This window comes from Anabrus simplex, chromosome X, assembly GCF_040414725.1.
Source record: "Anabrus simplex isolate iqAnaSimp1 chromosome X, ASM4041472v1, whole genome shotgun sequence".
NCBI classification, from domain to species: domain Eukaryota; kingdom Metazoa; phylum Arthropoda; class Insecta; order Orthoptera; family Tettigoniidae; genus Anabrus; species Anabrus simplex.
In genome coordinates, this window is record NC_090279.1 from 158,043,825 (window position 1) to 158,069,274 (window position 25,450).

Below are 25,450 nucleotides of genomic sequence, written 5' to 3' on the forward strand. Positions count from 1 at the left end.
TCATCTGATGGCCATGCAGGCATCAATTTTTGGAAATGAGACATAGCTCTCATAGTGCATTGGCACTGCTGGTGGCTTCAAGTAGCCTATGCGGTGGCCTCCACGGTATGCACTAGCCTTGCATCTTGGGAGGTGTGCTAAGTCCCAACTGACGAGCCCAACTTAGCACACGAGGGAGAAACGCAGGCAACCAAGAATGAGTTAGCTGGAAAATTTATAATGTCCAATAACAAACCATTATATTGGTATTATAAGTGGTAGCCTATGTTCAGAGCTGTCAGCGGAGAGATGGCATGGAATGACATTAGTAGACGAATAAGTTTGTCTTTTAAATTAGGAAAGATCACAATATGATTCGAGAGGACAAATTGGGGCAAATATTCATTTATAGGAAGGGGAGTTAGGGATTGGAATAACTTACCAAGGGAGATGTTCAATAAATTTCCAATTTCTTTGAAAACATTTTTTTTTTTTTTTTAAGGCTAGGAAAACATCAGATAGGGAATCTGCCACCTGGGCGACTGCCCTAAATGCAGATCAGTATTGATTGACTGATTTGGTAATCATTTTTAACATTTTACATTATCTGGTCTTTCAACGTGGAAAAATCATTAGCAATGATCACAATGGTATATTATTTAAATAAAAGCACTATAAGAGGAACTATTTATTCCCATGACGTCAATTCTTGGGCAAATGCCTTGACGTTTTTTCCAATACTAACGGGTTGTTTAATATTAGAAATAAATTCCCACTAGATCACTCATTTTAAAATCAGTTCATTACAGATAACCAAAGAATTTCTTTCATTCCTTGTTGTCATATTAGCTTAAATTTTAAAAGTGTTATATCTTTTTACACGCAGCTGAGCGCTTTGAAATTGCGGACTGCGTTTCTTTTATTCCAGAGTAGTTCGCAGAAACGTCACATCCGGGTCCGGGTATGACGCATTTATTACGTCACTTGTGGTACTGTCTGTCCGCCCCATGTGTATAATACTGTAGGATGTTGATCAAGGAATTGTAAGTAAAATTGACTGTTTTTGCATTTGTTATATATTTATTAAAGCCTTCTAGTTTGTTATTGTACCATTGGGATATGTGGTTTCTGCATTTCTTACATGAATATAATGAAATTACACCTTTTTACGGGAGCCGACAGGCTTGCCGGAGGGGAGGTTGATTAGCTTGCACTATTTGCTATCGGAAAATTGTAATGAAGAATTGACTATTTTCGTTCTCAGGATTCTATGGGAATACTGAAAATGTCAACATTCAATTTTGGATATGATATGTCAAGCTTTATTTCTGTGTTAATTGGCAAATTCAATGCTTGTTAAAGGCTTCAGTACAGAGGTATGGCTTCTTGCCACTTGAAGCTATTGGTCTGTCAACTGAACATGTATTTCTCTATAACTAGTATGTTGTTGACTTCAAAGTACAAAGATAGTACTATGATGCTGCTTATGAACCCTTCGTAAAAATATTTTGTCCTTGAAAGATTGAAATTATACTGAAAGTTGAACTTAAAAGCCTCCTTGAATGACTTATTTTGACATTTGACAGTGAATCTTTAGCATTTAGTATCACTGTTTGACATTTTCACAGGGTGTAACTTATTTATTATTAATTTGGTATGTTCGTGTTAAATGGTGTGTCTAATACACACTAATATTTATAAATATTATTTGATCTTGAGAATGCCTGATAGACAATTTTCCATGTTATTTAATTTGTAATTTTCATTATTGTTGGTTTGAGAAGGGCCTGTAACAAGGTAGCTAGATTGATCTTTGCAGAGAATCATCATTGTGGTTATATCAGCTGATGATTTTGTCAATTAACATTTGCAAGGGAAAATACCAATGTCACAAGGAATAAGTCTAGAATATTCTTTGTAAATTTTAAAAATCTGTTTTTCATTTATTCCTATACTTTGTACAATGTAGCCTATCTCTTGAAGTTTGTTGGTTGTTTAGGCAGTGAAATGAATCCTTGACCACTTTTGATTTCATACTGTAAATGGCAGTCTTGTTAACCTACATAGGAACAGGTTTGTTTTGCAGTTACTGGAGTACCATTAGAGGTCAGGGCCAAGTGAATCATAACCAGTATAACACTTTTACTGTCAGTTTTGAGGTTGGTCATGATTAGACTTGGGATTTTAGGCTCTAAAGAATGTTGTGTTAGTCATGTAAAATAGGCTTTTAAAGGAGGAAATAGGCACTTAAAGTATGCTTCAAAAATATGTACATTGACAGAAAATAGACTTTAAAATATTACAATATACAATTAAACTGTAAAGTTATCTTTCTTTTACTTTAAGAAATTTATTAAGAGAAATAACAGCAAAATTAAGACAGAATTAAAAAGACATTTATTGAGAACAGTTAAGGATTATATGAAAAATCATCAGTACTGAACTAAAACCTTAATATTAAAATCACTGAACACGAATCACAACACTGTAGGCATTCCATAACAGTATTAACGCGAACTGAGTATGTAGTTATTTATGAGGAATATTCCTACAACACTTTAATTCGTAATAAACTTTACAGTACAATGATAATCTTCTCCAAACTTTCCACAGACGGATTCTGTCTTTTGTCTGTTTAAATCATTTTGAAAGCGGATAACACTCCACACTCGCAGATGTTTGAGGGGCATAGGAAAATTTACCTACATTTTGCAGTTCAATTTGACTATGCAAGTCTACTTTTTTCCCATCCATTACCTGATGTATCTTCTCAGCACTGAATAACTTGTATACTTCTGCAGTGCACTAGCCCATTTGTCCATATTTTATCCCATACCTATTGAACACTGAAGTTTGTAAACCCTTCAGTCATTTTAAACTTATGAATTTCATTAGTTGAATTGAAAATTTTGCTTTATATAGGCATTTTATGTGCTAAAATAGTAAAATAGGCTTAAAGGTGCAGATAGGGATTGATCACGGAACATCAACATACTTAAAAAAATTCATGTTATTTCTTAAAGAACAGAATAAGCATTTGCCTTAAAATACCAGCTTTAGTCATGATATACATATCATTTATATAAGATTGTTGAATAGGATTATTCTCTTTTCTGTCAATTCCATTTGCTTTGGCTCAAGTATAGGTTATGTAAAGCTTGAAGTCAAATTTTCTTTTGTATAATTGATGTACTCAGTGATCCTCGTTCTTTGTTATATTTACAGTTTTACTCAACAGGCACATTTGGATCTACATAGTATAGATGGTTAGGTATGGACTTCATCGTAAATCTATTCCTTTCATCTTGAAAAGGGAATTTCTTATCCTTTAAAAAAGCTATTTCAGTAAACTTGTTAAGCATATCATAATTCTGTTGTATTAATATGATAATGGTGATATTTAAAATAGAAAATTAAGATCTTTGGGTTAGCGACTGTTGTAATAGAGTATCTGGCCAAGTTGATGAGTTTCTTGTAGGTTGTATGGGGAAGGGCAAGCTAATTACTTAGTGTGACTCTAAGAGGAAAATGTTATTGCTGTGATTGTCCTTTCTGGAAAGATGTACAGTACACAAACCTTTTCTTGATACCAGGTTTTACGGGGGTGAGGAGTAAGGAGGGAGCTCTCCTGGTTCTGGTTATACTGCCAACTGAATGGAAATGAAATCTGAATTGAATCAGTAATATGATCGGTCGATATAAATTTTCTGAACTTTTATTATCTTAAGCCAACAACTGTGTCACACACACTAGGCTATATAACATTTCTCGATGTGAATCTTGTTCCTAGCATGAAGTCTATAGTTTGGCTTTGTTGCATAAACAACAACAGTTCTAGTACGTAAAGTGTACGCCAGATGTCTCACGGCGATGCATAAGCGATTCATAGTTTGTGTTTCAAAGGTTCCCAATATGAATATCAAAGATAACCTAGGTCTACCTATTCAGCACTAAGGAGCTCAGGTATCAAGAAAAGGTTCATGTACTGTACCATAACTGTGCAAGTATTGAATGACAGCACTCATGGAGGGAAGAGAAATCTTTTTCTGCCTATGTTTAGACCACATAGCTCAGAATTATGCTATGAATGAGAAAGTAGGTTTTTATGTTGTGTAATTTGTGTTCCGAAGTGTTGCCATAAGTCGTGGATATATTTATCTGGTGGTTCATAATGACAGAACAAATAGTCTGCTGGTGTTTTGCAAATCAAATTGGTGGAAATGGCTAGTTGAAAATGAAAGAAAATAGGTAGCATGAAATTCCTGATAATCTCTCTTCTCTAAGCACTAAGATGACATCTTACTCGTGAAGAGATTTATTTTCAGGTTTCTAACATGAAACCAAGAGCAGCTCTGGTAATTGGTTACATGGAAGAAAAGTAATAAAATGATCTAGACAAGCTGAAGTGAACAATAAAGTCGTTGATTCCCCAGATACTTCGTCATATTAAAGAGAATGTGCAGTAGGCTAATATATATATAGTTATTTACCAAATTAATTTTTAGGAAAGTACTCATTACACTTTTTTAAAATTAAATTCTAGGTAGGCCTAATTAATAAATCTTATATCACTCTGAAGCTGTGATCTTTTAGATGGCAAGGGTGTTGACTCCTTACTCCTGTATATATTGTACATAAATGATATACTCAGGGTTCTCTTTCTAAAGAAAAGTTTAAGGGGACTCTTGACTTAATCAGTAACCACAAATTTGAAGTTTCCCTCCAAAGAGAGAAGTTGCTGGTGGTAGTAATAGTAATGTAAATTGTAGGCATACGTGGTAGAACTTAACTTACAACACAGCAACTTAAAAAATAGGCATCAAATTGTCAGTGCTATATTCATCACGTCTTCTCTCCTTACTCTTCATGATGGTTATAAGATGCCTTTCTTTCACAAACCACGAGTTTACGTAAACCGTAGGTTTAATGCCTGCAGTGGAGCACTAACAAACTTGCTGAACAGGAGACTGGTGACAGAAAAGTGCTGTGAAACACTTGTGTGATAATCAGATTCATTTGAGGAAATCCATGTTTATACTATTGTGGATATGGGTACACTCTTTACTGTGTTCGCAAGAGTACACACAGGCACCACAGCATTCATTCCATCCTGGCCAAGAGCTTGATAGAATCCACTTTATTGGCTGTACTCTTTGAATAGACATTGTCACCTTTGACAAAAAAAAAAAAAAAGCTGCTAAATAATGTTTTATGGACAGCATAAAAACATGTGCTACAGAGTTGCTAATATGTAAATAAGATTTTTTTTTTTTTACACAAGGCATAAAGAATAAGCAACCAACCGCATGATTCGAGACTGATGGAGCATAGTTGCTAGAAGTCAACAAAGGAGAAAAGAATAAATACAGTCTATATATACCCTACTGTATGTCTTAATAAGTACCTCAAGAACCTTGAAAATATTCGACTTATGGTTGGAACCAGGGGCACGATTTGATCTTTTCTTTGTCGACTTCTGCAACAGACTCAGATCAATAACGTACAACGGGTGATAGTTTGGTCTGCCCTATCAATATATTATTAATATTTGAATAATTTATACGTATATGTTTCGGGAGCTTTAACTCCCTTCATTAGCGTATTTACATCAAAATTTATCTTACCCAAGTCTCAAGAAACATCTTATCTTATTAACATTAAGCATTGTCCTGTATAACCTCAACTCTAGATCACAATATGTACACTTTGCTTTTTGTATAATAATGCCTGTTGTAAACCAACACATAAGACATGGAACATATTTAAAAACACTCTTGAATAGTTCACTCATTCATCCTATCCTTTACACTCTTACAACGTGTATCACCCTGGATGGATCCATTAGCTGAGTCAGCCACTGATAAAATGTTACTTGTCACTGCTTGTATTGTTGCTGCCACTAGGAATTTACCATCCTAACATCCAATTTGACATCTTTTGAAGTTAATACCTTTTATGGTTGCATTGATTTGTTCATAGTTATATACATATTAAAAATTTTAGCCATGACGTTTGCTCAGTTGTTGCAGGACTGAACTTTTTTAATCAGAGCGGAACAAACCTCCCGTTATGTTTTTGCGGTGCACCTCTAGTACTATAAAAAGAATAAAGGAAGAAAAGCTATGTTACGTAGTTGAAATGTATGTTAAAACACTTTTAATAATATAAATTATTAAGACTTACATAAATTGATAAAGCAGAGGAAGCCTGTCTGCTCGCTGGCCAGCCACTAACAGAAAGTATACTACCCATGTAATCTGACCATTTAAAAGGAGGGGAATGGGAGGTGGGGATTGGGTTGGGCAGTTATAATTGATGCTATCTATTATCCTTTTACTTTCTCTTCATATATTGGTTAGCCAACTTGAATAACAGATTTTTTTCATTAATGTTTAACATACATTTCAACTATGTAACATAGCTTTTCTTCCTTCATTCCTTTTATAGTACTAGAGGAGCATTGCAGAAACATAACGGGAAGTTTGTTCCTCTCTGATTTAAAAAGTCCGGTCCTCCAACAAATGAGCAAACGTCATCTGCCCTGACGGCACATACATGGCTAAAATTTTTAATATGTTAATAGTTGAGGTTATACAGGACAATGCTTAATGTTAATAAGATAAGATGTATCTTGAGACTTGGGCAAGGTAGATTTTGATGTAAATACGCTGACGAAGGTAGTTAAGGCTCCCGAAATATGTACGTATAAATTATTCAAATACTGTATTAATAATATATTGACAGGGCAGACCAAACAATCACCCGTTGTACGTTATCAGTCACTCGTACATTATTGTTATAATGAGTCAATACGGACCAATTAAGGACCGATATGGTCAAGTTTGTCGAGACTCTGGATCACCAAAGATGTCGTCCATGCCTTTGTCCTCACAGGATTGAAGCGATCAATCGGTATATTGAGACATGATCTATGTGTATCCTTATTAAGTATGCCACAAATCATTGCCTTTATTCATAAGAACTGTAGGCTATTAACTTGTAAACTTGGTAATTAAAATCTAGAACCTTCCGCCTATCAATGCATTTATTCTATTGTCAAAGAGTAACCCTTGTTTATAAAGACATGTTTCGTCTCTTAATATGAGACAACTTCAGCTTAGTAATATGTAAAATTGGACAAACACATTAATTAAAACACACATAGTGAATTGATAAAAATATTAACATGTAATACACCAGGGATGCAAGGTCAGGAAATTCCATATTGAGCTACAGTTTATAATCGAGGATATCCCCTGCTTTATCTTTACTTTTCAAGATAGAAAATACACACTGTACGTGGTTTAATGTTGTTTTTCAAGATTTTTAATCACTTGCCAGTGAAAATGACATAATATGTACATAGTGTTTTTTCTCACAAAGAAGAAAACAACCACAGCAATAACACACTTTTTTAAAGACTTTTTATCAATTCATTATATGTTGTAATTAATGTGTCTGTCATTTTTATGTGTTACTAAGCTGAAGATGTATCATATTAAGAGACGAAACATGTCCTTATAAATGTCATTCTTTGACAACAGAATAAATGCATTGGAAGGTTCTAGATTTTAGATAGCATCAGTGCGGATACTTAATAATGAATTTCATCAATTGTTATAAACTTTCCATAGTAGTTTGGATCCTTGTAGTCCCTGTAATTTCACGCAAATAAATAAAATCTAGCCTGATGCAGCACTTTTGATGCAGAGCGTCTGAGAAGGGAGGACGGCATATGCCTTGCATAGGAGACTGTGTGGTGTGTGAATTGTAGGAATAGCGCAAATACCCAGTCTTCGAACGAAGGAAATTAACCATTCGTGATTAAAATCCCTTGACCCAGCTGGAAATAAAACCTGGGACCCCAAGGTCCGTAAGCCAAGATGCTGACCAGACATTGAGATGTGTATATGTACACGCATTTACGTACCACCATTGATCGAGGCAGGTAATTTCTCGTGAATGCCACTATCCTGTTCTGTTTGAAAGTTTTGAGAGCTAGGCCTGCATGTTTAAAAACTTGCAATTAAAAGCATGAAAACATGTTGGCGGATTAGTCAGTAGCTTATATGACTGTCAGTCACTCTACCAGCTTCTTCTTCCAGGCATTTATTCTACTGTTGTATGGTTCGCTTGAAGGATCAAGGAACACCACTTTCCGCGATAGAAAGTCGTAATGCTTTAGGTGGAGTGCTTTTATGTCAGCGTTAATGGCATCCTACTAGAGTTGTTTTGGCCTTCCGGGTGGTCGAGTTCTTCTGGATTTAAGGTGGTAGGCAGTATTGGCGAAGGTGTGAGGTGCTGCGTGTATGATGTGGCCATACAATTGGAGACGCCTGGGATGCATTTTCTCATTTATTGGAGCAATGTCAATCTTCCTCCAAATAATAGTCTGTAAGGTTGTCAAGGAAAGAGATTCCCATCGACAAATGCAACATACGGTCTCCATAACGTGAAGTTGGTGCTTTGCTCGTTTAGTAACTGGCCGACACTCAGCTCCATAGATAGCGACTGGACGAACAACAGTACGGTATATTTTCTACCTCAGACATATTGGCATTCTCTTGCCACAGAGCACTCCTGTTACAAGGCCGCACTAGATAGACAGGCCACAAGGCTCGGACCGTGACGTCACGCTAGTGGCTGGCGTTCATCATGGCAGTGTAGGGCCCGCTCTCACTTTCACCATGATATTGTTCATTTATTTTACCTTAACGATAAAATTGAACACTCCTTCAATTGTGGCTTTACTTAGGCTTGTATACTACACGAGTTTTATGCGGGGAGAAAACTGGAAGGGCAGTACATGTACATTTCTTTACGTAAAATTATGATGACATCTGTCACTTGTAACTCAACACGGTATCTTTAAAAGATTAGAACGTATAATACGTATACAAAAAGTTTTAATGTTACTAGGAAAATGCATGATGGCAATTCACAACAAAAGTCTGAAACCTTTCTTAGAAATTAAGCTGCAACTTAAAACTTACCTAAGAATTCCTAAGGTTTCAGTTTGTACATTTTTTATTTTCCTGAGGATTTCTTCTTCTCAGCGATGAGTTTATCTACGGTAACTTTTCTATTGTTATTCAATAATATATTACAAAAGATGTATATACATCTGTCAACGAAATGTTTAAAACTATTTATTTAATCACAGCATGTTTAAACATTTTCGTTTTCCAGAACATTGTTGACAAGCGAAGTCAGAATTTTTCTCTGAGAATCCTCATGTAAAAACATTAGTATACAGGTTTACATTTTGTAGCTCTAAAAGAGTCTGGTACGACACCTTTTTATACAGGGCAGGAGCAAGCCAAGGCCGCACTAGATAGACTCAGACATTTTTTTGTCTGACTCAGAGTTGTCAAAGTCAGGATAAGTTGTCAGCTTGATTAAGCCAGTTATTTATTAAGATTTTAAATAAATGACCAGTATCAAACAATTTTGTGTGTGTGTGTGTGTTTCGTCAAATGGATTTTGAAAAGTGGTTTGTAAATTGCTTTTGCACAGCTTTTCAAACATTTTCCTGTTATTATTAGAAATTATGCATGGTACCTTATAAGCTATAGGACTATCTGTTAATACTTTAAAGACTTGCAAAGTTAGTTCTAAGAAATGTCATATTAGGTTCTTACATGGAAACAAATCAACAACGTCTTTATTTTTTTAAAGACTGGATGACAACATAAAAGTTTGTGCAGTTGTAGCTAATGTAGTGTTATTTTCTCCGCTTTTACTACTAAAAGCAACTCCCTCTACCTTTCCTCCTAGCGGGCGATCTGGCCGTGCGGCTGTGAACGTGCATCGGGAGATAGTGGGTTCGAATCCCACTGTCGGCAGCCCTGAAGAAGGTTTTCCGTAGTTTCCCCATTTTCACACCAGGCAAATGCTGGGGCTGTACCTTAATTAAGGCCACGGCCGCTTCCCTCCAGCTGTTATGCCTCTCCTATCCCATCGTCGCCATAAGACCTATCTGTGTCGGTGCGACGTAAAGCCACTAGCAAAAACAAAAATAAAACCTTTCCTCCTTTATAGTTCAGCTCACGTTTTATGTAGACTCCATTCAACAAGTTACAAAATATGTCATGCTCCTTTAACAATTTTAGTTTCTTTTTTCAAGTAATTCCAATGTGAATCATCAATACCCGAATTTCCCGTGCCTAGTTTTGCAGTAAAAGACTGTGAATAACCAAGTGGGGCATTGTAAGAAACGTTGACTGTCTTATCTTCTTTTACGCCCCAGGAAATGCGAAAAATATTGAAGTGAACCATGTTATTAGAATACAGGAGTAAGATACTTTCTTTGCAAAGGCTATATTTAACTGTTCCTTAAAAAATATATAATTTATCAGTAATGATACACCCATTAACTTCACTTTCAATTTCATCGATTATTTTGTGTACAGATTCTATTTTATCGTGGACAGTCACTTTTGAGTTACGAGCAGGTCTAAACAGGAAGTTATAAATACTTTTCTAATTTGACCATTTTAATATCTTGCCCCCATCACCTAATGCACGTATATCAGGGTTATAACTCATGAAAATATCATGTTTAATGGATTTAAAATCAAGAGCCTCGTTTAATGTTAAGGAAGTACCAATTTTTGGAATATTTTCCTCAGTCACATACATTTTGAAAATACAGACGTTGGCTGTTAAAGTTGACGGAAACTTTGTCCAAATCTAATTTGCGTTTAATACTGAAATTACCCTGAACTTCGTCGAAGTCCTTGATCCTGTCATATTCTTCCTCAGCTTTCTTTCTTTCCTTCCTCTTCCCGTTTTTCAATTTCTTCTTGTCTTTGAATAGGATTTTTGCTCGTTGTTGGAAGATGTTTTATACAGATAGGCAGGCACATTTTAAAACTTAAATGGTTAGGTTTTACAGTTAAAAGAGACTCATCAGGTCTTTTAACGGAATCGTCCCTAATTACAAAACTTCGTCGAAGTGTTTTATGCACACAACTGAGCTTGCTGAAGGGATGAATTCGGTTCGATGGATAGCTACGATCCACTTTTGTTTCCGAAACACGCCAGTAGGAAATTTAAACACTGAAATATTAGGCTGTTTTGAACTGTAGTTTATTCTATAACCAGGTATACAACACGACGTGGCCATAATTCACAATGTTCACACACGTTTAAATCATTCAACACCATCGATAGCCTCACTGCTGCGAAGTTCAGATCAGCTTATAAGTCACTGGCGAGAAGTGAAGCGGCTGGCGACTAGTGTGACGCAGCGCCCGAAGTGGAGGGGGAGCCTTATGGCCTGTATATCTAGTTGGCCTTGCCTGTTACCTCTCTCCATTGCATCCATCCAGCAGTTATCCTTGCTGGCATTTTCAGTGTAAATGTTGGTGTTACCACATAAATGAGATCCTAAGTAACTGAAAGTATTTATCTTCTGCAGGTTTTCACCATTGACTTCAGTTTTAATGTAAGGTGTTCTGTCTTCTTGATGTTAAGATGAAGACCAAATCCGCTACCAGCTGTTGGTAACAGTCCAGTGGTCTACTCAGACCTGGCTCGTAGTGACATTCCATTGGTCTAAATAGTCATGACTGAGCGAGTTGGCTTCGTGATTCAGGTCGTGTGGCTGTGAGCTGGCGATTGGGAGATAGTGGGTTTGAACCCTTCAGTCAGCATTCCTGAAGATGGTTTTTCTTGGCTTCCCATTTTCACACTAGGCAAATGCTGGGGCTGTACCTTAGTTAAGGCAGCAGTCACTACCTTTCCAGTTCTAATCCTGTTCTCTCCCATTACCACCATAAGACCTAAGACAGTACAACATATAAACAATAGCAAGAAGAAAATTGTCAGCATCGTATAATAAAGAACTTACCCAGTGATATTTTAATAAGAACCTTGGCCACTTTATTTGTTGCAATTTACAGTTGCACCTATCTGTGTTGACTTCTGGGAGTGGTACCATGCTCTTATGAATGTCAGCCAGTAGCAGTGACTATTAACGTGGGTAGAAGGAAAAATATTACATTTGATAATATTTTGCTTTAAAAGTAAATATATTTCTGAGGGCAGGTTGGTGGGTCCTTTGGTCTTGGCAATGATCACACCACTCTTCAAGTAATACAAGGTAAGACCTTCCATAATAATGAAACTTATTCTTTGGTCCTACAGTTAATTTTTACCATGGTATTCGAGCCGTAGGGAGTCTTATTTGAGTTACAAGAACGATTATCTCATATTTCCCTTTATAATAGTACAATAATTATCCCGTGGCAAGCATCAAGGAAGGATCTCTCTTCTCTGCTACTTCAGGTAACGTAAAACATTATTTTTCTATGCTTCCAGCATCTGAGCCTGATTTAAATTTAAGAATGTCATTTTTAAGTCCGTATTGAACTGAAAATAGATAAGTAAAACAAAACTTCCACCTTTTCAATACTAATATTAAACTAAATAAGTTATAACATTTACTTGGAACTAGTTTCGACGCTGGTGAGAGTCATCTTCAGCCTAATGTGAGAACAGGCAATTGTAAATATACATATCATTAAATCAATGCACATGTACACTCTCCTAATATGGGACTTATGATGCCCTTAAAAGTATCTGGAGAATAAAACTTCAAATAATCACAATTTCACAATCTTGAGTTCATGATTAGAACGACACTGAACACAATATAATTCTTTTAACTCAAGTTAGAACTTTGAAAGTATTGAGTTCGACTAAGAACTGCAAGATTCTCAAATTGATAAAGACTTTTTATATGTGCATTGATTGGAAGTGGTTGGAAGCATGGAAATCGGAGGTTAACAGAACATGAGAATTTCCACTCACCGTGATTACATGTTAATGTTTAAAAGACGCGTTAGTGAATTGTGCAGAGTTGGCGGGCGTCTACTCTTATCAGTTGAGTAATAATTGTTATTGTTATTCAATGGTATTAATGTTTCATATTTTACCTTGGAGGAATTACACTGTGTTAGTTTATTTTTTTGGTTCGTTTTGGCCTACTAGGGACCTCGGGATTTGTCTTAACTTTTAGCTAAGGTCTTTTGCTTTATCTTGGCCCGGTATGCTTTCATTTTCTGGCTGTGTGCATGCTTCCTTCCGTCCGCCCACTTAAGTCTGGTGGTCCCTGTACTCTTTTTGCTTGTTGGGGGACAGTGGGAAGACTCCCTGTAGGATGGCCTGTCAGTGCTGAGATCAGTTCTCTATGGTCTCTAATGGGATCTGTAGTTCCTCTAGGTCTGATTTTACCGAGGTGATCCACTTGGTCTTGGAAGCCTTTCCGCTACTTGTCACTGTGAGGATTCTGTTGGCGAGCCTGCAGGGTTTCAGGTGGCTCATGTGCCTGTAGAAAGTCAGTCGCCTTTTCCTCATACATGTGACTATGTCTTCCTGATGTTCTTAGAGCTCGTTGTTGTGCCTGATCCTGTAGGTGCCATCCTCCTCTCTTATGGGTCGTAGTATCCTCAAGATCTTCCTCTCTAAATTCTAGTTTCCTGAGTGGGCCCTTTCGATTCATCAGCAGGCACTCAGAGGCATAGAGTACAGAGGGTCTTACTACAGAGTTTTAGTGCTTCAGCTTTAGGTTCTTGGAGAGGTACTTGAAGGTGTAGATTCTTTTACAGGAATGATAGGCCCTATCTAACTTGGTGCACCTGGTGTCTATGGGCAAAGTTTCGCTCACGTTTGTTGCTGAGGTCCATTTTCCTAAGTACTTGACTGCATTAGTTTATTATATAAAAATAATAGTAATTGCAATTTTGTCGTATCAAGTTTAGGGAAGGGGTTAGAAAATTATTTGGGCCCAGAGGCATTGCCGTAGTTAAATTCGGCCCTAACTACAAAACTTAGCCATTCAATTTCATATGCTATGAATTACCTTTATTTCTTAAGGACATATATCTTGAAACAAACAAAACATGCAAATATGCCAAAATCTGCCCTCTAGTCTCTAATGATGTATCTAAAACGTAGCTTACAAGTCATCTAGCAAGTACTGATAGAAATCTGAGTACATAATTTATAACTGTGTGGCTCTAGCTATATTAATTATGACTGTCTTCCATTTATTGATTACACTTTTTATCTTTGGTTGCTACTAATCAACTTATTTATTCAAAAGTTATTTCAGTCCTGTCGTTTACTCCAGTGTCCACCAACTGGCTGACGTGACGTCGGAGAGCCCGTATGACGTAAGAGTGCAGAGTGGCCATGCACTTCAGTCGTAGAGTGGGACGCTTTGTAGTAGGCACATGCTGTGCCATATATAATGGTGTTAACAGTGGTACCAAGTACATCACAGTGCAACAAGCTGTCTATGCCTCCGATCTTTTTATCTTTATGGGAAGACACAAATAGAAATGTATATTTATTTGTTGAAAATGATAGGAATGTTACAGGTAAATGTTTTAGTTTGTAGAAAAGAGCTATGGTATGTAAAAAGATATAATTTACAACGCAGTACAGTTCTGTTTGTGTCATGGTACAGATTATGATCAGCATCGAGGTGAAGAACGGGTGCATGTAATTGCAGAGCTGAAAGATAAATTAAATAACCCTGTCGAGCATTCGATCAGTGAGTCAGCAGTTCGATTGAGTTTTAAAATTTCGTATTTAATTGAAAAGAAACTTACTGTTCAATGATGGTGAATTCGTGAAGGAATGTTTAATTCTAGCTGGCGAGGCAGTCCCTTTGCCCCACTCTATGGCAGAAGCGCTTGACCACTCTGCGCTCTTACGTCACACATCAGCCAGTTGGACACTGGTTTACTTGTTAACTCAGCAGATGCAGCCATGAATGAATATGAAGCAGCCGTATTGTCAGTACTGTACCACAACTGACACTGGCTGGAGTTACTCCTAGCATGAGCTGCGTTCTACTTGGGCATGGACAAAATCTGATCATGAAGCAAAATTTAAGAAAAGTATGGTTCTGGCTACCAGTGGTCAGTATCTACCAAGAAGCTTTGGAGATAATGAAACATAACTGTTTCAGCAGGAACCTGCCGTTTAGTTGGTGACCATTGCTCACTGCCAGGTGAGAGAAGAATGAATGTACTGTGTCACACTGTACAGGTCTTAAGCAGGCCTTTATACACTCAGATTTGTCTGCACAGACCACATTCGCAATGACAGTCTGCACATTTGGTCTGTACCGTTCACATTGCGTTTACACATTCCGACCATATGTACAGCTTTTGCACAGTCCGGAATTCGTAATCCAAGAATGCAGAGTGTATTTCCTGGTCATGGCGAAATTAAGTAAATTAGCTCAGAAAGTGGTTCTTCTGTCTAGTGTTGTTATTTTGGAATTTAAAAGGAGGGCAGCATCACAACATAGGTGGTGGACAAAGGCTTTTACAGAGTTTTTTTGCTTTCGCATGTTAATCTTTTGAATGAGTTGAAATTTGAAGAAGATGAGTGGTTTAACTACTTGAGAATGGACGAAGATACATTCTTACTGCTGTTGCAGTATGTCATACCATAAAGGAGAGAAGATAGTGTAATGAGAAAATTGATAAGTGCTTTTGAAAGACTTGTAGTGACATTGAGGTTCCTGGCGACTGGAAGGAGCTATTTATAAGTTATAAATTTAATTTTTGTTCCGTATTGAAGTGCAATTATAAAAAATAAGTTGACAAGAAGGTCCACCTTTTCAGTACAATATATTGTAATATACATAACCTTTCTTCTTGTCAATGTATTTCTTATAATGGAAGGAGCTATGCAGATCTTAAACTTTCTGCTGTAGTATCTGCTTCATGACTAAATGTACTGTATAATTATGCAAATCTTGCAAAGACTCCCTCATAGCTGTTCTTTTAACTGAAAGCAAACACTGAAGCACGGCACTACACTACACCTTCCAGGTAGAGGACTGAGTTATCTGTCTGCAGCGTGGTCGGCATCATCCTTACACGCTCAGACTTGTCTGTGCGTAGTTGTGTTAATACAAACCCCGTCAGACTTCGCACGGGCTGAATTCTGACCAACATCCCTGTTGGTGATTCATTTACACGCAACGACTACTCATTTATTTGTCTGTACAGACAGATCTGTGTAAATGTCTCAATGTGTAAAGAGGCCTTTAGAAACACTAATCCCAGAGAGAAGAAAGTGATACCATCTAGCCTTCTGGATACTATTGAGTCCCAGGGCCCATCTGCCTATCATCTTGACAGGAGCTGCTGTAGTGTGGTTGAAGCGTCGACACATTTGAAATGTCAGTGCAGCCTAATGTTCTGGAAGAACATTAAAGCTTTGTCATTTGACAACAGCTGTCAAAGCCTGCACCAGTATAAAAATTATTTTTCTTGTGTGTCTTATCAAAAATGAGATGTGGAGATATGTTTCTCTACACAGATACCCATGTTTTTAATACGTTCTACATTTTCTATGCTAGTGATTGTCTTTTTTTTTCTTATCGTTCCCTCAGTCATGGGAAGCGTGATCTTTGCGTCCTTTTTTTATCCTTCGCTGTCTTCTGCCAAATGGGTTGCCTTGGTTGCGTGTTATATGCAATAAGTGGCCTTTACTGGCAAGGTGTGAACGATACTAGTAATGCCATTCAGTATTCAGCCAGTCCCTGCTATAAATGGTGTGAAAATGTTGCTCATCGCATCGGTTGGTGCATGGATTTTGAGTGGGCTTGGCAGTCTGATATGTAATAGCAACTTCTGGCTCCTCATTCCCCTATTTCACCTCTTCAGTGATGCCTTGGCCGTGTATGGCAGCTGATGGTGGAGCTGTTGAGGACCCAACCAGCCTTTGGGCTGAGGACTGAGTATACATAAGTGTGCCTTTCAAGGCTCCCTTCTCTGCGTTGCATGATGTGACCTAAGAATTGGAGAATTCTTTGCTGCTGTTCTGATAACCTGATACTGATACTCAGATCCATCAGAATGGACTCTAATGCTGTCTGAGGAATGCAAAGCAATCTTCTCCAGAAACACATCTCTTCAATCAGTATACTGGTGCTTTCTTCAAATAGACAGAGTTTTCTCCAAGTAGTGAGAAAAGAAATAGGAGATAAGGGCAATCTTGTCTTTCATGTTGTTCCCTCTTCTCACACTGTGTTTATCCAGTTATGTATACTTTTTCATGATCCTCTTTGTATATACAATTTGATTTCTCACTCGTTTGTTCTTTTCCAGGACTTACCTGTGAGAGTACTTATCTATGAGAACGTACAAACGTAGCCTTCATGCTTTTATTGTTAAAGAAAGATTAAATTGGCTTTATCAGCAATCATATGAGTCACAGAGTTACATGTTGACTTTGGATTTCACTTAACATGTTTCTTGGAACTTATCTGTGGACATTGTTTGTTTAATATGCTGAAAGAAAATCAATGCTAGAAGGCTCCTTAGTTTTCTACTGGAACCACGTCACCTTCATCAGTTCTCCACTCCAGCAAGCCAGGCGCTCGTGTTTACAGGCCTCTCCTAGTTCGTCCTGTTCATCCTCAGCCTCTATTCTACTTTTTGGTGCCAAATTGGTGCCGCTTACATACCCGGTGTGCAGACTTAGGGGTGAAAAAAATCATATAAATATTATGTGGAACGATATGTTAAGTAAAAGAAAGGAGAGATCCTTCCTTTATACTTGCCAGAAACTCACCATCCCGCCCCTAGAAGTATTCTTACTTATATAGAAGAATTAAAACCGAAACTGTGTAAATCAGCTGAATGCGACCATGTGCCATGTTCTTATTGGCAGGCCAATGTTTGCAATGTGTTCCTATTCGCCAGCCAAGCTTCGTATTGTCTCCCATAGAGCTCGCTTCGTGTACAAGTACAGTGCTGTCGTATTCGCTAAAAGTAAGAGAACCACCAGTTTCGCTGTCACTTCATGTAACTTTTGTCTAACATACCCAGACCAATGGTTTTGCCACTAATCTACCCTAACCTATCCAGACCAGTGGTGGTGTCACGCAGGATACTACAGGCCTGAGGGCTGATCAGTGGCTCTAATCTGGGGGCTTATGCCCCCAGACCCCCTCTGCTTGCCCCAGGACCAATGGTCTAGACATTAGTTGGAGCTAACCAATCCAGACCAAGGGTTTTGTCACTCCCCGGACCTAACCCATCCAGCTCATTGGTCTTGTCACTACGAATGCATAAGTTGGCAAGCCTCCCGAGTGTTACATGATGTCGGTGTGCTACATGCACTTCCTGACTCATAAACTCAGCGTCGTCTCGTGCTATAGTCTTTCATAATGAAATATTTCTTATCTTGCTCATTAACATACATTCATCCGGTATACACTTTACTCAGTAAACCAACATAATTAGGAAAGTGACAAGCAATGTTTAGGCCAGTCTGATATATGCTATCATTTAAGTCATTCTGAAAGCTTGGGAGTGCATGCTTCTAATTGGCAAAGATTAGATAAACCTCTATATTCACTAGAAGTATGTATGACCAAGCGAATTGGCTGCCCAGGTCAGACTCTGTAACTCAAATGCCGCATTTACACGATGCCAGTTGATGAGACATTTGTTGTCCCCTAATTATTGCAGGACAATCACTGGCCAGTCCAGTTGAACGAGAACCCATTCACGCAAGAAAGCTATTGCCACAGCAGTAGATAAAGAGAAATGGCTGAGTGTGCAGAGTCTGTTGTGTCCTGTTAGGAATTAAATTTCCTTTGTAATGGCATGTGCCGGGAATTCATTGCTGATTCATGCAAAGTTTTGATCTCAACCGCACCGAATCCTTGAATGTTCATTTTATTGGCATTCTCAGGAAGTGCCGCTTGACAAGCATTTTTGTTCGTACAGGTCACAGTGCTGGTTTTGCAAACACTTTTGTTCACTTTACAGCTCAACAAACTTTGCGTTAGTATTGTTATTCCACTTTGTGCCATAATTACACGAACAGCTTACAAATAATTTAAGAATTAAAGTATTTAAATTATCAAGACCACACAGGCGGCTGCACCACTCGGTTAACACAAGCGAACTGGCACAAAATATACAGCTGCTGGCCTGTCATGTTCACATGGCGCCAGTTGTTGCGAGAGTACTGTGCTCCGGGTGGTGAGGGGCACAGCTGGGTGCAGTTGGTTGTCCTCAGTCTACTCCTGGAGACAGTCAATTGGGCTGGGTTAGATAGTTGGACTGAAGTGTTCACACGTAACCAGTAATTGTAAGCTAGTCAACAGTCTTCTGACAATTGTCTCAACTGGCATCGTGTAAACATGGAATAAGCTTGCATTCGAGAGATGCTGCCATCAGCAACCCTGAAGATGGTTTTTCGTGGTTTGCCATTTTCAGATAAGACAAATACTTTGGACTGTACCTCGATTATGCCCATGTTGCTTCATTCGCAATCATGCATTTCCCTCGTCCAGATCCCGCTGGGTTGGGATGTTTATGGCACCTTCCCATCTTCCTGTACTCAACCACCATTGTTCCTTCTTAACCGTGTTTCAATCCAGGTTTCTTCTAATTATACTATTCTTGATTGTTTTTCAGCGACCTTAGTCTGGGTCATTGATGGTTATGAATTTCATGTTTTTGGTCCGTATTGAACTGAGAATAATATATAAGTAATAATAATAAAGTAAATGTTTCCACCTTTTCAATACTACAATATATTCACAAAATTACAAAATTATACAGTACTAGTTTCGACCCATCTAGGGGTCATCATCAGCCGTATTGGAGCAAAGATCATTTGTGGCGAAATCCTAAGACAATATTATTTTAAAGAATAACAAGTGAAATGAGATGTTATGGTAATAGTTAATAATACAAGGAATATACATACTAAGAGGTTTTTAACAAAGAATAAAGTATAAATGGGGTGTTGTAAAAATTATAATCATGGAAATCAGTAAGTTCTTGTATTGAAATGAAATATGGCTTAGGAAGAGGGCTTAAGGTGGGGCTGAAGGGTGCGGGAGAAAGTGTAACTGTCTTGGAAAAGTACCTTTGATTAAATTTAGGATTGAGTTTAGGTTGGCTGCATTATTGTTTCTGAGGAAAGTGATAAATAGATCGAAGAGAAACCCAACATACTCTTCGATCTATTTATCACTTTCCTCAGAAACAATAATGCAGCCAACCTAAACTCAATCCTAAATTTAATCAAAGGTACTTTTCCAAGACAGTTACACTTTCTCCCGCACCCTTCAGCCCCACCTTAAGCCCTCTTCCTAAGCCATATTTCATTTCAATACAAGAACTTACTGATTTCCATGATTATAATTTTTACAACACCCCATTTATACTTTATTCTTTGTTAAAAACCTCTTAGTATGTATATTCCTTGTATTATTAACTATTACCATAACATCTCATTTCACTTGTTATTCTTTAAAATAATATTGTCTTAGGATTTCACCACAAATGATCTTTGCTCCAATACGGCTGATGATGACCCCTAGATGGGTCGAAACTAGTACCGTATAATTTTGTAATTTTGTGAATATATTGTAGTATTGAAAAGGTGGAAACATTTACTTTATTATTATTATTACTTATATATTAGTCTGGGTCTCCATCTGCTTCAACATCCTTCCCTCTTCCATCCTCTTAACATGTCCAAACCATCTTAAGTCTATCCCTCTCCATTTTGTTGTAAAGCTTTTCCGTTCAGATTTCCTTCCTCACATCCTCATTTCTTACTCTTGGTTTTCTCCTTTTCTCAGACATCCACATCTTTATTCTCAACTGCAGACTTCAAATAGACACAGTATTGACAATACCGTAATAATTCATAAATTTTACCAACATCTGTCATAGTAACAAACGATGTTCCCTCGTGATCAACTTTTTATAATGCAATAACATCTGTCAGACCAGTTCCACAAGTACAGCAATATTCTACATACTTGTTTTAAGATGAGCATGCTCACAGTTTGGGGAGAAATATTTGGTGGTGCACAACAAGTTTAGTTTTAAAATCTCCTTTTTGCCATTAAGTGAACATTTTAAAGACAACAGTGATACAGTCTTTTAATTATTGAAGAGTGCTATTTTAGTATTGAAGACTATGTATTCAGTTGAGGATGGCCCAATCATATAATTGAATTTAAAAACATTGATCAGGTGGAATATCCCCTCCTTGAAATTTTAATAGAATTAAGGTAAAGAAGCTGGTGAGATACAAGTGGTGCTGAGTAATGACATTCGGAGCACGACTAATGCTTCCGAGTGATGTGAAAATTGCTGCTTATAAGATCAGCCGTGCTGCGGTAGCAGTTTCTGGCCCTGTGAGGAAAGCAGTGGTGACCTGTCATTGCTCATCCTTTGTTTTGCACCACCATTGGTTTTTGTGATTTCCCTGTAACCACATAACCTTTGGTTGTGCTATGCGAGGATCCAACCAGCCTGTAGGCGGATGACCTGACAGAATAGGATAATGATTGGCCAGTTTGGAAAGATGCAGCAACATAACTAGGAGCTAAGGGCAATCTCCACATCTTCTTACTCTGAATGTGCTCTCTTTCTCATCAGTCCCAGTTCTTCTTTATTAACATTTACAATGCCAGATAACGTTCTAGTGTTGTTTGGTACTTGTGTATTAAGTGCCAACAACGATATATCGTCATTTGAACAGCGTGTGCGCCTTACTAACTGCATTTAGCACGATTATGAACGTCAGAAGGCAATATCATATTATGATAACTATGCTGCTCATTTGTTAATTTATTTATACACATTAGATTTCTGAATTCCATGTGTTTCTCTGGTCTTGTGACGATTGGCAGTTAAGTAATTACCTACTGAACTATGGAACAGATGCTTTTCAAATTTTCTGTGTTTATTTACTTGGATGGCTGCATTCTGAAGGATTACTACATTTTGTCTGTACTTTTAATTTTGAATTATTTTTATTACTATTTTGGAATTTTTTAAGTGTTCAGGAAATATTTAAAAAAATATAATTTGAAACTTAACAGTATTGTAATCAATTGTTGGGAGTAAGTACATACCATCCTCAACATTTCCTGCAAGTTTAAAGTCAGAATATTCAAAATCGTATATAGTGCGGTGCTTTAATCTTTTTGATGCCAGGTTGCGCTAAGAATGCCAAGACAGTTTTAATGAAAATGCACACACTATGGAAAAATATTTTTTAAAAAATTTTTTAAAGGTAAATTCCTGTTCTAACTTTTCCATAGCACACAAGTGAATAGAGAACATGTGAGTGCGCCTGTAATTGCAATATTCATTTTCTTCATTTAACCTTTCAAGTGTTGAGTTATCAGTTGACTGTTTGGTACCTCAGTGCTGAGTTTTTTCATTTGTATGTAAAATAATTCGTAGAAGCCTCAATTTTTAATTTGCCAGTGGGGTGATTAGCTTAAAATGTTTATAAATGTTGGTTCTTTATAAATCTAAATGCAAATGGAAAATCCTACACTTATATTCAATAATATTTTGAGAAAAAACAAGATTACATTTAATGGCCCATGCATGCATTATCTTTATACAAAGTAAAGAGCCCAAAATAATATTTCCTAAAATCTGTAGGCAACTAATACATGTAACTTTTTAGAAGTAGGGTATATAAGTTGATATTTTAAAAAAACTTTCTAAACCTGGAATGTGGTGATAGTTCAATGTTGGTTGTTTGTGTTGCAGATTTGTTCAACTGTCTGCACCAAATCCACTGGCAGAAAAAATTTTAAAAATCAATGATTTTCGGGTTGTCATCAAACACTACTTTGCCCTCAGAGCCTGTCACAGTTACTTGAAAGTCTGGTGAAGAAAAGTAATCTGTCTGCCAAGAGAATAGTGATAAAATAGCTTTTGAACTCACTGTGTTTTTCTTTCCTTTAGAAGAAGGCTCTGTTTCTCTCTCACATACAATATTTTGGCACTCTGTCACACTCACTTTCAAAATCGCTTAACAATTCATTAAAATCATCATCTCCTTCATCACTTTCCGCTGTGGTTAATAGCTGAAAGATTCTGTGATCTGAAATAACATCTCTGCAAGAGTAACTACTATGTAGATTGTTGTTCTGCCATGTTTGTTTACATCACAGATGAACTCCACAGACGTCTACAAAAAGCTCTGTAAGTTACTTTCTGAAGCTATAATCTCTTATCAATGACAGTAGTTCTACATAATGCCCAACAGATGGCAGAACGCCAAGAGATCAAAGCGGCACTCGAAAGTGAACCGGGAAACTAAAAAAAATTAAATTCTCGCGCAGTGTATAGATGGGCATAGCGGTACTGGACCGGCCTCGTCAGCCCGTCTATAGGCGGGCTTAAACTCATCGGGTTAAAAGTGTACAAATTTTTGAAAAATTCTATTTCATAACTTGGCCAAATTTTTTACATTTATAGTGTGTGTGCTACTTGCTTTACATCGCACCGACACAGGTAGGTCTTGTGGCGACGATGGGACAGGGAAGGGCTAGGAGTTGGATGGAAGCGGCCGTGGCCTTAATTAAGGTACAGCCCCAGCATTTGCCTGGTGTGAAAATGGGAAACCACGGAAAACCATTTTCAGGGCTGCCGACAGTGGGGTTCGAAACTACTATCTCCCAAATACTGGATACTGGAAGCACTTAAGCGACTGCAGCTATCGAGCTCGGTCATTTATAGTGTATTTTTATCATGGGTATGATACCTTTGTGAGAATATTCAGGTAATTTTGAATAAAATCTAACGTTTTACACACTTCTTGATATTACTTTTCGAGAATTATGAATTTTTACAAAATTATGCGCGTGAGGTTAAATACACAATAACCTCTTCATTTCTTCAAGCACTTGTCAGTCGATAAATTATTCTCTAGTGAATCACTTAATGTTAAACCATTGCGTAATTTAATCACATTTCATATTCTTATCCGCCCTTACACTATTGGAAATAAATAAACAAACGAGATAACAAGCGACGTGAAGCGGCAGAATGCAGGGCTGCCACGCGTGATACAATGCGTTGAAAGAAAGCTTGTTATAAAACTCCACAGATATCATATGTTATCGATATGTCTGCAGAGTAAAAGCTTCAATTTATCTGCCGCTATTACTTATTTATTTATTTATTTATTTATTATGGCTTCTTTCATGTGGCGAAGTTAGCAGCGGCCACCTGGCACTATAAGTGTTAAATAGGGACTTGCAAAATGCTACTAATCAGCCTTAGCATGAGAAAATGGCATTAAGAGGGTTAATTTCTTCTCAGCCCTGAAAGGGCTAGTTTTTGCTTCCCAGGTTTACCCAAAGGGCGGGTATCAACACTCGTTGAGGAGCCGTCTTGACAGTTCTTTAGTCTTGATGTGAGAAGTGTAGAATAAGAAGGCGAGATAAACGCAGGGAAAGGGAAGAAATGAATATCAGTGGTAAATAATTGGAAACATGGGAGAAGCACAGAAGGTGAAAAGGATACACTTGATGTGTCAAGGTTTGCTGCTTTTCAGCACTGGTATTGATCTGTTCTGTTTCCATGCTGACCTACTGTTGTTCGTGCTATTATTTGTTCTTGTCTTTTTTTATATAATTTTGACACTTGTTTGTTCCTTTCCATTGCTTATAGTTTTTAAATGTCTCTCCTTGGGTGAGGGCAGTAGAATACATCCATGATATCCCCTACCTATTATAAGAGGTGACCTTGAGGCTCTGAAATAGTTGTGAATGCAGATCCCTTGGCTGAGTGTGACTTCGCTCGTCAGACTCCCCATTTTCCTCTGTCTTGTCTGGCTTCCCTCAGTTAACTCTTGTTCTCTTCTGACCTCAACAGTATTAGGTTTGTGAGGCCTAAGGAGCGTTTGATTTGCCCCTTCCCTTTCTTAGCCTTCATTCTTCAGAGTGTCTGACCTCTTCCATTTTCCTTCCGACTAGTGTAAAGGGGAATAGTTTACTTGGTTGCTCAGTTGTATTTCCTCTTAAAATAACAATCGCAGTCACTCTTACTATGATGTCTTCTGCTTTCCTACTTTATCGTTCATTCAAGAACTATGTTTTTTAATTTTTTAAACTAACTACCTGTTCTTTTTTGTTGCAGCCGAGTTACCCTTCCTCTGACAGTAGAGGAGGTAAGTTTTCCTCTCTTATTCTTCCTTGGTGATATTAAAGGGTAATATGAATTCAGGTAGATCATTTTAATTGAATTTTACTTTATTGGTGTAAATATAAATGTTTAGAGCACCTTTATACTAGAAGTCTTGCCATTTTCTAATTAGTCTTTGTAAAGGGGATTGGGACAATTGAAACGAGAGTAGGAACCAATGCTCTAACTCACAATTTTCATCCAGATTGAAACAGGGTTGTTTTAGGGGAGGTCCACAGCCAGATATCTCACATAAGATATGCCATGATGTCTTGAATCACAGTTATATATATTCAGGGTGACCAAACGTCATAGTTTTGGGTACTTTGTTCCAGTGTCCCGGGAAACATTCTCGGAAAGTGTAAACATCCTGTTTTTAAAAAAAAAAAAAAAAAAAAGCTTGTTTGCTCATCGTGAAAGTAGTTTAGATTGGGATGATACAGACTTTTCCTGAAAAGTCAATG

General features: G+C 37.5%; 1 protein-coding gene across 2 annotated transcripts in view; it reads left to right on the top strand.

Moving 5' to 3' along the window:
- Window positions 1-916: 916 nt before the first annotated feature.
- Window positions 917-25,450, top strand: part of vib (phosphatidylinositol transfer protein vib) — a 227,746-nt gene continuing 203,212 nt past the window's right edge. For both annotated transcript variants that reach the window (XM_067159313.2, XM_067159314.2), the window contains exons 1-2: window positions 917-1,022; window positions 24,942-24,972. In XM_067159313.2, the coding sequence (XP_067015414.1) occupies window positions 1,006-1,022; window positions 24,942-24,972 (48 nt within the window). In that variant the 5' untranslated portion in view covers window positions 917-1,005. The remainder of the gene's footprint in view (window positions 1,023-24,941; window positions 24,973-25,450) is intronic.